This window comes from Heloderma suspectum, chromosome 13 (assembly GCF_057233095.1).
Source record: "Heloderma suspectum isolate Gila_16-S chromosome 13, 16-S_ref, whole genome shotgun sequence".
NCBI classification, from domain to species: Eukaryota; Metazoa; Chordata; class Lepidosauria; order Squamata; family Helodermatidae; genus Heloderma; species Heloderma suspectum.
The window spans coordinates 27,512,329-27,527,636 of record NC_139470.1 but is presented as its reverse complement, the minus strand read 5'-3'; the positions used below and the strand labels follow the sequence as shown (position 1 = coordinate 27,527,636).

Genomic DNA, 15,308 nt, shown 5'->3' with positions numbered 1-15,308 from the left:
CCTCTTTTATATTTATGGCACTCCATGTGTTTCTCACCAGCACCTTTTCCCTGTTTGACCATTGGATCTCCTGCCTCCATCTCACCAGCTGTGCTAAGCTGCGTGTCCAATGTGAATACTGCGTGTTCAACCAGTCCTTTGGGTCAGTTACAACGTGCGTATCAGTAAATATTCTCTATTTTGTAATTAAAGTGTAGAAGCACTGGCTGGTTGTCTGAGTACAAATCCCGCCATGTAACATGGTGCAACCTGACAATGAACAAAAGGTCTCACTACACACGTTACTCAAATTCTCATGTACAATTGCATGTGCATGTGACGTGTAAGTGAGCACACAAGCACAGGTGTGGGGAAGACCTGATTTTGTAAGTACACTGATCGATTTTGAACCTCTGGCTATATATCAGCGCAGAACTGGTCTAACACCAACTGCCTTATGTGGTGGAAACAGGAGGGAGGGAGGCAATGACTCCTGCTTAGCTGGACTGGGCTGTTTTGTTTTAAGAGTAAGTTTTATGCCTCTCTTGCATTTTATCAACACTGTGAACTGCTGATCATTAAATCCTCAGCCTATGCTAAGCACCATTGAACTCAGAGGGACTTACTTCTGAGTAAATATGGGATTGCCCGGTTCCACTAATAACAGGAACACATTACAACAGCAGGAGACACTTAATGTAGACATACCAAACTTGTTCATTGCCATAATGGACCAAACAAAACCAAAGATGGAAGTCCATGCTCATTTAAACTCATAAATGGAAACACACACACACGCCTTGCAAAAACCCACGACCACGGTTCTCTCCCTTGAAGGCACTGCACACAACTCCCAGCACACAGCCCCTCCCTCTTCCCTGCCCTCCTTTCTTTAGAAAGAAAGGTTATGTGCACCCCCATCCTCTGAGCAGTGAGATTTCAGGGCTTCCGGGACCAACCCAGAGTCAGGTTTCCTTGGAACGAGGTTACCAGAGAGGAGACTGACTGGTGTCTTGCAATACTTGGAAATATACATTCGGAGGTTTACAGCACTGACATTCCAGAAGATGTCCCAAAGTTCACTGCTCCCAGTACAGATCTCTATGGAGATAAGGCAGCACCCCGAAATGTTGTTTCAGAGCTTAAACTCCACCCTATGTCTCTGGGTGCTTCCAGACTGATGCCTCCTAGCGCTACCAATCAAAAGGCAGCATGCAACCAGTCTGTCTTTCCCTCTTTAAGGACGCAGTCCTATGCATGTTTAGACAGAAAAAAGGCCTACAACTCCCATGCTAAACATGCATAGGATTGTGCTCTTAATTGTGTGCGGGTGGTGGTGGTAAGAAGAAAAATGGAAGACATGGTACAGGAAGGTTACAAGTGGACAATGATGACACCTCAACAGGTCCCTCCTGCCCCCATAAAATTCTGTGAACGTGGCAGGGCAATTGAACAAGAAATGCCTGGAAACACCCAGCACCTGCCAGTTTCTTTCCAGACACACAGCTTGATAAACTCACCCCCCAAAGAAGGGAGAAGGTGGAAGAAGAAAGACATGGCACCCTCAAGAAGGAGTCTCTAGCTCAAGCTGGCTGGGGGATGCTGGGAGCTGTAGTCTAATACTCTGGAGGGCACCAGGTTGGGGAAGGCTGCTCTGCTCTTTCCTTAGTCTTTGGTTAAAGCTACTCTCCTTAACAAAAGGAGGGCCTGGAGCAATCTTGGAGGTCCCAACTTGCCTCAAGCAATGCATCTCGATAGCAAACCCACTCCCAGAAAAACACCAAAATCCATATTAGTGTAATACCATTATTAGGCCAACCAACTCAAAGATTATAAAAATGTGCAAACTTTAAAAAAATGGTGCTTGGGATTGTAGTTCTAAAATCTAAAATAGATTGTAACTCTATTTCAGGCGTTACTGCAGAGTTTCTGAGCAACAGGAATCTTGAGCAGCGGCAGCACCAGGTGTGTCTAATTTTTACTCTCCCCCTGTGCCTGGTAGGAACCTGATTTAAGGAGGCTGCGGGAGGGGGGCTGTTATTATGCTTCTGCAGCATCCCTCTTCTGCCTCCTTTTCTTGGAGAGAGGATGGCTTTTTGTAGAAGAGTGACGGTTAGCCTTTGGTGTGCTGTGTTTGTTGAGTTGCTGCTGGGTAAGTCCAAGGAAGGCTTGTAGATGTTCTCAGCCACTCTAAATTGAAGATGGGCTTTTGTTACTTCTCAATATGCTCTGAGCAGGGTTAGCTGAATAGAGACAGTTGCTTGCTAAAAGAGGTCATTTGATGTGCATGCACTCCGCTGTAACCTATTTCTTTGGCTCTGTGCGCACTATGCGTTTCCAGACCTAGTTATTCTGCAGTTCAGGGTGAATTTATGTTGGTTCCAACAGCCTGGACTAGACTGAAAAGTCTCTAACCAACTGAAATTGCAGGCTTGTGTCCTGGGATAAGTGACATAAGAGGGTGGTTGTAAGTCTGGGATGGTGCTTCCAGTGTTGTAGGGAGGTGGTCCGCTGGGAAAGACTGAAGGCAAAAGGAGAAGGGGACGGCAGAGGATGAGATGGCTAGATAGCATCACCGATGCAATGGATATGGACTTGAGCACACTCTGGGTGAGAGCGCAGGACAGGAAGACCTGGCGTGCTGTGGTCCGTGGGGTCACGAAGAGTCGGACACGACTGAACGACAAGCTGTCATAGAGGATTGCGGATCACGTGGGGAGGAGGAGGCCCAATGGGTCTGTCCGGTGCTCTGTAATTTGATAGGCCCTCATAGACCATGCCTCCGACTCTTCAATGTAACATCAGTCCCTCAGTAAACAAACTGATGGGGAAATGCTCTTCTGAAGGTAGACCATTTCAAAGCAACCATCTTCCCCCCAACTTGGTGTTCTCCAGATGTTTTGGTGTACACCTCCCACTAACCCCACCCAGCATGGCTAATGGTCAGGGATGACGGGACTTGTAGCCCCAAACATCTGGAGGGCCCTGGGTTGGGAAAGGCTGCCTCAGCTGATGCAAGAAATACAGCCATCTCTTCCTTCGGAAACGTCCTGGAATGTCTTGGCTGTGTAAACAGGTGTTACCAGCAGCTGATACTTGAGGGCTCCTGTGCCTACAGTTGTATGGGTAGGTGCTTTTTTGTGGGGAACCCAACTACCAGAGTCTGGCTGGTTCCTGTTACTAAGTATGCTTTAATTTACATGGGCGTGCATATCACATACATGTAAACCAACGCATACCTGAGGGATCTCCTGGCATTGAACTCTGGGCACTTAGGAAAACCTGATACCCCCTAAAGTTGAAAGAGTCAGAGACCACAACAAGGTCTTTGAAAGCAATTCTTTGATTTATAAAAGAGGGATTTAAAATGAATTAAAATCACGCATTAGGGAAATTAGACTATATATACATTTGGGGAATTAGAATCGTACATTAACACTCAGGAGGTTAAAGACAAGCATTTACAGTCAACAGTGAAGTACACTGGGATGCATAGAAAATTGTGTGTGTGTGTGTGTTTATGTGTAGCTGATCATGGAGGAAGAGAAAGTGGGTCGGGGAGAAGGAACTTTCAGCTTGATATTTTTGCATGGGGGAGTAACAGACTGTTTTGAGGGGATAGAGTTAGAACAAATGTGGGGTTTTGGAAAAAGGTGGACGGAGAGGAATAAAGAGCAGCAGGGAGCTTTAAAGCCAAGGGGTTTTGGTATTTGATATGGGGTTTTCCTAATATTAGATATTAGGGAAAGGGAGGAAAAGAGAGAAGGAAATAGAAGATGATGCAAAGATTTAGCTCTCCTTATCTGCTGACTTGTGAAGTGATGGGAAGCTCTGTTGAGTTCCTTATCTGGGGAAGAAGGGGAGAAAGAAGGAAGGAAAGGGCAGATTGCTCTTCTGAGCAGAAAGGATGGAAGGAGACCTTTTTACTTCTCTCCCTCCTTGGGTGTTCTATGAATTTGGGTTGCTGTTTTTATCCTTTTTCTCTCAGGATGTAGTAATGAGAATAAAACAAAACGAGTCTTTCTTCCAACATTGCTCGTGGATGTTGGAAGATCGATTTTTAGGTGTCGGACATTAAGGGAAGAAAGAAGACAATGTGATTCTCTTTCTTTCCTGATGTGTGGAAAAGATGGGAGTTGATGGGTGTGTATTTCTTGCTTTCACAGGTCCAGGTGAGCAAGATAGCCGGGGGGATTTGGGGGATGGTCTGAAGCAAAGGTGACCAAAGAGTCATGTAGGCATGCATGGGTTTTCAGGGTCTTACAGCTTTAAAAGACACTGAATTCTTTATTTGTCTTTCTCATTGGCTTAAACGGGAAGGTTAGAAATCAGCATAAAATATCTTCATGGTAGGTGCTTCTGTGGTTGTTGTCTTGAGGCAAGGCCTGAAATTTGCAAGTATTAACACAGAGGAATTAAGGCAATCAGAGCACAGTGGCTGGCCAGAAAGTTTATGCAAGAAGTCCGCAGCCCCTCTTGGGTTGTGCAAGGCCTTAATATCCTATGGGACCTGCTTTTCTGCCCTTCTCCAAGACCAAAAAACCCCTAGTCCCCATCCAGATACAGGCCACATTTTCCCAGATCAGCAGAATTTGGGGGTACTTCGTAACATTCCCAATACCCTACAGTTGTGGGCAATTGAAGACATAGCCCAGCTGGCTGGTGAATACTGAGTCTGGGTCCAGGTCCCTGGGTCTGTCAAATCTATCGTAGCTTTGGACTCTGTACTGCAGCCTTCCTATACTTGGAATTGTAGTCCAATATATCTGGAGGGTGCCAGGTGGGCTAGGTCTTAACTGAAAGACGATGGATTCTTCCAGTTACAGATTAGGGAAGACCCAACACACTGGCCTTGTTTGACCCCTCTCTGCTAAGCCTACTAGTTTTGCATTTCTGGCTGGGCATCGTGGGAGTTATCGTCCAATGCATTTGGAGGGCACCAGGTTGGGGAGTAGGAGGAAATGGCTGTATTTCTTGAATCATCTGAGGCAGCCTTTCTCAACCTGGTACCCGTCAGATGACTTGGACTATAACTCCCATCATACCAGTCATAGGAGATGCTGGCTGGGGACGATGGCAGTTGTAGCCTAACATATTTAGAGGGTACCAGGTTGAGGAAGGCTGCTGTGCTCTGACTTGCTACGATGGCTTGGCTCCACTTGTGAAAACACGTGAACCTCTGGCCTCACGGGATGCTGGGTGCTGGGTACAAGCTGCAAACTACGAACCGCCCAGAGAGCTTCAGCTATTGCGCAGTATAGAAATTAATTGCTCTACTCGTGAAAAGTGTTCAAGTGCTAGAATGTAACTTATTTGTTTGGGGCAAAGTCATGTCGAACTTTATGGGGCTTCCAGGTAAACGTCCCTAGCTTCGTGCTGAAACTCGGCTGTTTTGAGAAAACGTGTGCGTATGCCGGGGACAGCGAATGCAACGATTCTCCCACACTGGAGGCCTTCAAGACGAGGCTGGACGGCCATGTGTCAGGGATGCTCTGGCTTGGATTCCTGCACTGAGCAGGGGGTTGGGCTCAATGGCCTTGTAGGCCCCTTCCAACCCTGCTGTTCTACGATTCTAGGAGTGGAAGAGGGGCTCCGACAGCGTGGTTGCTATCCTTATCTGTACTGTGCCAAATGTTATATTGCCCTGGTGCTGAGCGTGCCAGCTCCTGTTGGCTTTGGTCAGAGGCTGGAGAGGCTTAAAACTGTGTAAGGAGGAGGGACGGATCAGAACGATTCAGGGTCGTGCTGGCCTTCCCTGTACTCCTTTGGAGATAAAGGTGTTCTCTGGCGTACTGCTTCCGAACCTGGCACCTTATGTGGCCTCAGCTCCTGCTTATTCCGAGGGCTTGTTTGCGGGTGGGGTGGGGGGCTTAGACCTCTTTCCCCACAAAGCAGATCTGGGCACTTCTGCCATTCCCCAGCTTGAGTAGGATAGTGAGGGAGAGTAACCCCTCCCCCTTTCTCTGGGGGAGGAGGGGGAGGAAACAGTGCTTCCCCCCCCCCCCCCGTGTCTTCTGACCCTGTGGGGCTGCTTTGTTGGGGGTGTGTGGAGAAATGTTTTGCCCCTCTGGGGAGATCCCAGAGTAGGCATTAACACCCCCACCCCCCCCACCCCGTCTGTGGATGTTCTCTCTAATGGCCATACTAGCTACCATGAGGCTGCCCAGCTTGTGGGAGGAAATGAAAGAGGAAATAATGCTGAATGGAGGAGGTGGAGGCTCACGTTTGGAGCTCCTGCCTGCCTGCGAGTCTTCCTAGCGGACCCCTAAGCCAGTCTCCCGTTCTCTGAGTAGGGAGAATAAAATGTGCTGCCTTGAGAACCCCTGAGGGGAGGCAAAATATGTTATGTTGGGGAGCCTCCAGCCTTTTGGCGCTGGTGGGCACACTGGCATTTTGAGGGAGCATAACACAAAATGGCTGCCATGGGGGGGAGGGGACTAGTCACAAAGTGGCTGCCATGAGGGGGGAGGGGGGCTAGTCGCAAAGTGGCTGCCATGAGGGGGGGAGGGGGGCTAGTCGCAAAGTGGCTGCCATGAGGGGGGGAGGGGAGCTAGTCGCAAAGTGGCTGCCATGAGGGGGGAGGGGGGCTGTTCACAAAATGGCTGCCATGAGGGGGGAGGGGGGCTGTTCACAAAATGGCTGCCGGGGGGGCTGTTCAAAAAATGGCTGCCATGAGGGGGGGGAGGGGGGCTAGTCACAAAGTGGCTGCCATGAGGGGGGAGGGGGGCTAGTCACAAAGTGGCTGCCATGAGGGGGGGAGGGGGGCTGTTCACAAAATGGCTGCCATGAGGGGGGAGGGGGGCTGTTCACAAAATGGCTGCCGAGGGGGCTGTTCAAAAAGTGGCTGCCATGAGGGGGGGAGGGGGGCTAGTCGCAAAGTGGCTGCCATGAGGGGGGGAGGGGGGCTAGTCGCAAAGTGGCTGCCATGAGGGGGGGAGGGGGGCTGTTCACAAAGTGGCTGCCATGAGGGGGGAGGGGGGCTGTTCACAAAATGGCTGCCGGGGGGCTGTTCAAAAAATGTCTGCCATGAGGCGGGGAGGGGGGCTGTTCACAAAATGGCTGCCATGAGGGGGGCTGTTCACAAAATGGCTGCCGGGGGGGCTGTTCACAAAATGGCTGCCAGAGGGGGGCTGTTCACAAAATGGCTGCCAGAGGGGGGGAGGGGGGCTGTTCACAAAATGGCTGCCGGGGGGGAGGGGGGCTGTTCACAAAATGGCTGCCAGAGGGGGGGTGGGGGGCTGTTCACAAAATGGCTGCCAGAGGGGGGGGCTGTTCACAAAATGGCTGCCATGAGGCAGTGAGGGGGGCTGTTCACAAAATGGCTGCCATGAGGGGGGGAGGGGGGCTGTTTACAAAATGGCTGCCATGAGGGGGGGAGGGGGGCTGTTTACAAAATGGCTGCCATGAGGGGGGCTGTTCACAAAATGGCTGTCATGAGGGGGGAGGGGGCTGTTCACAAAATGGCCACCATCTTAGGCACGGCCAGTCACAAAAACCCATTTTCACAGAAGGGCAAACTGGTGAGGCTAAAACAAGTTATCTGCCCAAGACAGGAATGGGGGCTGAGCCACAAAGCACAATCCCACTCCTTTGATATCAGTTACTTTCTCATACCCCACATTCAGCACACCAGTTCCAGACACCCCACTCACGCACTCCTTTTTTTCAGTACTGCCCCCAAGTTCTCTCTTACACATGCATACGCGCGCACACACGCTCCTCACCCTGCTTTCTTCCCCATTAGCTTGCCCCGCACGCCTTGCCCCACAGGCCTTCCTAACCCCTCCCATTGTGTCCCCAGGTCACACTCCCTGTTACCCTTCCCAGCCCCGCAGGCTTCCCTAGCAGCTGTTTTTTCCTTATAAATTGGGCAGAGGCTGGAGAGCCGAGTCCTGGCCTCCGTCTGCCCCACTGCCATCCTTTCCTCTTGGGAGAATGCCTGTGTGGGGCCTAGAGGCATTCTGGGGAAGGGAGAGGAGAGCAAGGGGGCTGGTGCTCTGGTTTCCAGCTGCAGGGGGGGGGGGTTAAAGTTTCAAAAATGTTTTAAAAATCAGAAAGGGCAAGAGGGCCTTGGTGTTAGGGTGGCCGCTTCTGAATCCCAGAAAAAGAGGGCATGCATCACCATGAAAGAGGTCAACTATCTGCATGAAATGTGCATATGCTTATTTATATGTGTGTATATATTTATATAGAAGGGGAAGAAATGGAAGCACTGACAGATTTTATTTTCTTGGGCTCCAAGTTCACCGCAGATGGTGACTGTAGCCATGAAATTACAAGACGCTTGCCCCTTGGGAGGAAAGCTATAGCAAACCTAGACAGCATAGTCAGAAGCAGAGACATCACCTTGCCGACAAAGGTCCGTCTAATCAAAGCTATGGTTTTCCCAGTAGTAATGTATGGCTGTGAGAGCTGGACTATAAGGAAGGCTGAGCGCCGAAGAATCGATGCTTTCGAACTGTGGTGCTGGAGAAGACTCTTACGAGTCCCCTGGACTACAAGGAGGTCAAATCAGTCCATCCTAAAGGAAATCAACCCTGAGTGCTCATTGGAAGGGCAGATACTGAAGCTCAAATATTTTGGCCACCTAATGCGAAGAGAAAACTCCCTGGAAAAGACCCTGATGCTGGGAAAGACTGAAGGCAAAAGGAGGAGGGGACGGCAGAAGATGAGATGGCTAGATAGCATCACCGATGCAATGGATATGGACTTGCGCACGCTCCGGGAGAGAGCGCAGGACAGGAATGCCTGGCGTGCTATGGTCCATGGGGTCACGAAGAGTCAGACATGACTTAATGACTGAACAAACAAAACAATATATATAAACTGTGGAATAGTGATTATAATCTAAATAGAAATACAGTTGTTGTTGTGGCCAAAATATTTGAGCTTCAGCTTCAGTATCTGTCGTTCCAATGAGCAGTCAGGGTTGATTTCCTTTAGGACTGACTGATCTGACCTCCTTGCAGTCCAGGGGAGTCTTCTCCAGCACCACAGTTCGAAGGCATCAATTCTTCGGCGCTCAACCTTCCTTATAGTCCAGCTCTCACAGCCATTACATTGCTACTGGGAAAACCATAGCTTTGACTAGACGGACCTTTGCCGGCAAGGTGATGTCTCTGCTTCTTACTATGCTGTCTAGGTTTGCCATAGCTTTCCTCCCAAGGAGCAAGCGTCTTTTAATTTCATGGCTACAGTCACTGTCTGCGGTGATCTTGGAGCCCAAGAAAGTAAAATCTGTCATTGCTTCCATATCTTTCCCTTCTATATGCCAGGAAGTGATGGGGCCAGATGCCATGATCTTGGTTTTTTTAATGTTGAGTTTCAAGCCAGCTTTTTTACTCTCCATGTGGAAGACTGAGATCCAGGTGACCTGTGTGCCTTGCTCAGTCTGCTGTCCATGGGCAACTTCAAGGCCCAGCATTTCCCTCTGATGGTTCTTGATCTTTAAACTGGACTTGGACTGGATGGTCCTTCAAAGAGAGGACTACTTCAAACTAGAGGACAGACCTCTGGTAGCTAGGGATGTATGGATTATATAAAATCCGCTCCGTCTGTGTTTTGCGGATTGTCAGGCACCTTTTGTTCCGTTGTCTGTACACAGATGGATTTGAATTTTTTTCATTGTGCAGAAAAATACGCAAATAATTCCATAAGAGGGTTCGCAACAATTGGCATAATTTACCTTAGTACGTAACATTTAGTGTATTGTCCCCCATTCTATTCAACTTTTCCCACGTATATTTACCAGTCTCAGCAGAAACTTGCATAGTTTCCCACAAATAAATATGCATACATTTTGGGAAAGTAAAAAAAAATCGAAGTTCACGGACTCCACATGGCCTGATTGCACAGGTCAGATTCTTAGAAATCCAAGCTCATTTTAGTCCATCTTGAATTTCTCCAGCATCCCTATTGGCAGCCCTTCAAACAGAGGACTGTCCCCTGTAAAAGAGAACATATGGCCAAAAGTGTCTGAGTATCCTATGGAACCCAAGGATATCATGTTGCTGACCCTCATGTTATGTGCTCCCCAAGTTGTGAGTGGTTCCAGGAATTGAGCTTAATCCAGGTTTCCTTCTCTTTGGAAGGAGAGGTGACTGGAGACATGTGGCGTTTCTGGAATGTTTGAATTTATTTTCAAAGGTGCAAGTTGGGCATAACTCTTGCAAATGGCAAAATCCACTGACCAGCATCAGCTCCTCAGAACGGCAACCCCAGATAAGGCTTCCCTGGACTCAAAACTATCCTTTTGCCTCTCCCCACACCCTTAGTTTCACTCCAAACTACTGCAGCTTTGATTGATTGCTTCTCATATACACATCTCTTGTTTACATCATCTTTAGTTTGGGGTGGGGAGAATGGCGCTCTCCTTCCGAAGGTGTCTCCAACTACTTCCTAATCACTGTGGCGGACCATTTATCAGTGTAACTAACTCCTCTAAACATGAGCCTGGTCTGGTGACTATTAATGTTTTAAATAGACCTTCTGGCCCCTTTAACCTTCTCCTGTCCAAGCCCTTAAACTTTTAACCAAGGCAGCTCTACCCTCAGGCAGCAGCTTTGCATTTCATTGCAAACCGTTAATTGTGTAATTTGTCGTTGTTTTACTGTTGGGGATGAAGAGAAGTGTTTGTGGGCTTTGGGGCCTCATATGCCCAAATAACTTCCCTGGTTTACGGGACCCTTCCGCTTCACTTCTGTTCGTAAACAGCATTTTGGCAAGTTTTTTTTAAAGGGCAAGGAAAATGGAGTATTCTGATGGTGGTGAAAGAAATGCTGCTTGTACTTGTGTATTGGTGGTATTCCACCATACCACAGTGCCGCCTAGACGTTATGTAGTAGGAAAGCAGAAAGGAAACTCTCCTTGTATAGTGCTTGGATTTCAATTCTGCAACAAAACCAAAATAGATGCAGCAGATTAACAGCCTCATGTAGAAAAACCCTAAACAACTTGGGACCGGGTTATCTTAGGGACTGCTTCACCCCTCATGTCCTTGCATGATCTTTGCTATTGGTGGTGCAGCTACTTAGCGGTTTCATCTCCCCCTCAATATCTATGTATATTTTTTCAGTTATGTTCCCAACTAACACTTCTCTCCACCACCCCGCAACTGTGTTCCATGGTTTACAACAGCTTCTGTATTCCTGACCTGTTTGGATGTTTGCCAACCCTGCTAAAAAATAATCTCCGAGCGTGTGCAGTTTTGCATTGTAAGTTCACTTAAATCAGAGTGCCATCATGACTACAGAAATAAAATGGAGTTTGCTTCTGCTACCCTGATGCCCTCATCACCTGCCGCCATTTAAGTGGTCATTTGCCCCCTGCCCTGGGCTGCAGAGACCTCACCTTGCCAACAAAGGTCTGTATAATCAAAGATATGGTTTTCCCAGTAGCAACGTATGGCTGTGAGAGCTGGACTATAAGGAAGGCTGAGTGCCAAAGAATCAATGCTTTTGAACTGTGGTGCTGGAGAAGACTCTTACGAGTCCCCTGGACTGCAAGGAGGTCAAATCAGTCAGTCCTAAAGGAAATCAACCCTGAGTGCTCATTGGAAGGACAGATACTGAAACTGAAGCTCAAATATTTTGGCCACCTAATGCGAAGAGAAAACTCCCTGGAAAAGACCCTGATGCTGGGAAAGATTGAAGGCAAAAGGAGAAGGGGACGGTAGAGGATGAGATGGCTGGATGGCATCACCGATGCAATGAATATGGACTTGAGCACGCTCCGGGAGAGAGCGCAGGACAGGAAGGCCTGGCGTGCTATGGTCCATGGGGTCACGAAGAGTCGGACACGACGTAACAACTGAACAACAACAACTGGGCTGCAGGGCCCTGACTTTGGCCCAAAGCTCCAGTGTGCCTATATACACCCGTTGTTGGGGAACATGGGCAGGAGGATGCTGTCGCACTTGTGTTCTGCTTATGGGTTCCAAGTCAACAGCTGGTTGGCCACTGTGTGAACAGAATGCTGGACTTGATGGACCCTTGGTCTGATCCAGCAAGGCTCTTCCTATGTCTCCAGCCCTCACTGCACCAGTATTTGCTATTGTCAGAGGAAGCACTCTTGAGGTTGCCACATGCTCCTGAAGTTTGTCCTACGAGCACATGCAGTAGAGCATATAGTGCTGCAGCACCCGCCCTCTGGAGCACACTACCAACTGTCTTTGGACAGCCCCCCACAGTTCCATCATATAGATATCTCCTCAAGACCCATCTCTTCAAACAGGCTTTCCCTGAAGTGTGATCCAGCCAGCTATGATCTGTAATGCACAGAGCGTGCAGTTTTATTGGATTAGTGTTTTTTTTTAATGTATTGTTGTATAGTTTTATTGTTATATTTTATTAATGTTTTGATGGTATAATACTGTATGTTCACCACTTTGAAACTTTGTGGAAAGAGGTACATAAATCTGGTAAATAAATAATCCCTTATCATCTCCTATGTTCTTTCGTCCGTCAGCTCCCCAGGTTTTGGCACAAGGAAACGGTTTGTTCTCCCCAACAGCAGATTCTGGCTCTCATCCCAGCACAACCACACAAATGAGCTTCTTCATGAGAATCTTACATGGTAAGGTGACATGGTCAATGTCTGCTGGAGAAAGGGGACTGTCCACATGTTTGGCTGAGCGGGGGGTGGCTAGTGATCCTAGGTATGGGTTGGAGGTAGGGAAAATGCAGCGGCTAAGGTGTTTGGAGCCTTTCAGTACAAAGCGGCAGAATCACATGGTAAAGCTTTCCCTGGACTACACCATGTCTGGCTTTAGGAGGCTGCATGTATGAATGCCCTCCAGCTCCATTCATGTAGAAAGCTAGCATGTTGGGTAAGGGCTTGGCATAGCCTTCAGTATCCATATGTGTCCCACCTGAAGTGGTACAGCCCTGGAGTGAGTGTGGTAATTTGAAGGTGGAATTTTTATTTCAATAGAGGATTTGTGCTATGGCCCTTCAGCGAGAGAAAGCAAGAAAGTGTGGGGTACAGCTCTAAATGGAAGCAGCCGCTAATAAATATGCAAGATAGATTCAACTCATGCTGGCTACTGCAGAGTTTCTGGGGGGAGGAGGAAGCTTTAACCACCTCCTCCCCCCTGCGATCCCAGCCAGCATCACTGTTTCCATGCCACCATATCCACACGCATGCCAGGGTTAGAACAAATAACTGCAAATATTAAACAAAAAATGGGTAGAACTCCCACTTTTAACATGCATTCTTGGGGATATGATAACGCCTTATACCATGTTTCGTGGCCTCTGTCGTTCCATCCATAAGCACATGGATGGGCAGAGTAATTGTGAACAGTGGGGCCAAAAGGCCATGAAATGTGAAAGGTGCAGTCTATGACTGATTTGGGCCATTGATTGATCTAGCCTAGAATACTGGCCTTGGCTGGCAGTGTCTCTCCAAGGACTTGAACATTAGCTGCTCTGCTAATGAGCGACAGGCCCCCTCCCGTTAATTTATGAATGGAGCTTCAACAAGTTCTGATTTAGAACTTTGGGTTTTGGTGTTCATCAAATATGAAATCGGAGCTGGAGTCAATTATTAAATATACTTGCATGTTGGTTGACATCCAAATAATGAAATTGGATGTCAACTACAGATGCCTGCAAATAGCTGAGAATATAAAAATCCACAAAGGAGGATTCTTGGGAGCAAATGAGTCTTGGCTCTAGTTCAGCCTTCCCCAACCTGGTGCCCTCCAGATGTGTTGGATTCAATGCTGTTTGGGAATGATGGGAGTTGCAGTCCAACAGTCGATGGCCTTGTAGGCCCCTTCCAACCCTACTATTCTATGAACACATCTGGAGGACAGCAGGTCAGGGAAGGCTGCTCTAGTTTAAGCTATACTTTACTATGGAAGCTGTTATGAAAACGTGGTCCAGTTGACTTTTTCTCCCCTCCCCGCTTCTCCAGGTGCAAAGGGTCTGGTATGGAAGGATGTGACCACAGCAACCAGTTCACCAACACTTCCTAGCCCCACAGCAGCGAACGTGGAGGCTCATGTCCTCTCTGTGAAAGCTGCTCAGCTCAACGAGGATGCCAAGATAAATTTTTCTTTGATGATTCTGAATGGTAAGATTGGTTTTTCTAGTTCTAGAGCTAGGCTGGTCTCTCCGTTCTAGTATCCTGATCAGTATGTAATCCTCTGCTTTGCTACTTACTTGTTCACGATGGTATGTAAACTGCGACAGCTGTTGGATTATGCCCTGGAATTATACTTTGAGGGGAAATCGCTGGTGGGGCCAGGATGCATCCAGTGGAAAACAGATTCAAAAATATTGTTTGTTTTGAGTTTTTCTAGATGAGGCTATTGTGCATTCGGCATTCTTCACTCATTGTTGTTTACAGGTAGGGATGTCAGAGAATTCCGCCACGGATCTCGAAATCCGTGGCGGAACAAAGCCCCCCGCCTCCCCGCCCCTTGAAATGGGCCCAGAACGGAGCACCTACCTGCTGCTGTCCGCACTGACTTGCGAATGGCGGCCGCCTGTGCGGCCTCCATTCACTTCTTCCATATAGCCATGACAGGCTACGTAAATACTTACATAGCCTATCACGGCTAACACAGGGACGCCATTTGCGTCCCTGCGGAAGCCGTGATAGGCTACGTATGTATTTACGTAGCCTATCATGGCTTAACTAAGGGAACACAAATGGTGGCGGCTATGGCAGCCGCCATTTGCGTTCCCTTTTTTTTTTGCCGTTTTAGCCTACGTAAATATTTACGTAGGCTAAAACGGCAAAAACAAGGGAACGCAAATGGCGGCTACCGTAGCCACCGCCATTTGCGTCTGCTGGTTTGTTTGTTTTTTGCCATGATAGGCTACATAAATATTTACGTAGCCTATCACGGCAAAATACAGAGACGCAAATAGCGGCTACGGCAGCCGCCATTTGCATCCCTGCAGGTTGCCCAGCGGCCGGATGTCCGGCTGCGGGTGGCCCTGGCCAGCAGCTCTGAGGAATCTCTGCAGAGCGGAGCCGGCTGGACAGAATTTTGGGGGGAGGGACGGAGCGCCTCCCCCTCACCACGAATGTCACCCTTCGAAAAGGAAAGTGACTTTTGTACATCCCTGTTTACAGGTACTTTAGAGGATATTGTCACCATTCAGTTTCGTTTGTTTTTTAAAAGCACTTGGGAGTGAGGGTGTTGGAGTGGGGAAAATCCAGTAGTTTTTGGCATCCCACAAGTCCCCACCAGTGTAGTTGCATTACAGCACTGCCTAGAGGTTATATACTGGAAAGTATGGAAAGGCAGGAAAGGAAAATAACTTTATGTAGAGATCCGATCTTAATTCTGCAACGAAACCGGAAGTAGAAATGGT

The 15,308-nt window shown here is 48.3% G+C and overlaps 1 protein-coding gene across 11 annotated transcripts in view; it reads left to right on the top strand.

Moving 5' to 3' along the window:
• Nucleotides 1-15,308, top strand: part of LOC146336246 (zona pellucida sperm-binding protein 3-like) — a 33,294-nt gene that overhangs the window by 399 nt on the left and 17,587 nt on the right. Inside the window, exons 2-5 of one of the 11 annotated variants that reach the window (XM_084819444.1) lie at nucleotides 41-154; nucleotides 1,892-1,944; nucleotides 12,445-12,552; nucleotides 13,897-14,055. In XM_084819444.1, coding sequence (XP_084675570.1) covers nucleotides 12,525-12,552; nucleotides 13,897-14,055 — 187 coding nt within the window. In that variant the 5' untranslated portion in view covers nucleotides 41-154; nucleotides 1,892-1,944; nucleotides 12,445-12,524. The other 10 variants (XM_084819447.1, XM_084819446.1, XM_084819441.1 and 7 more) reach the window with 10 other exon arrangements.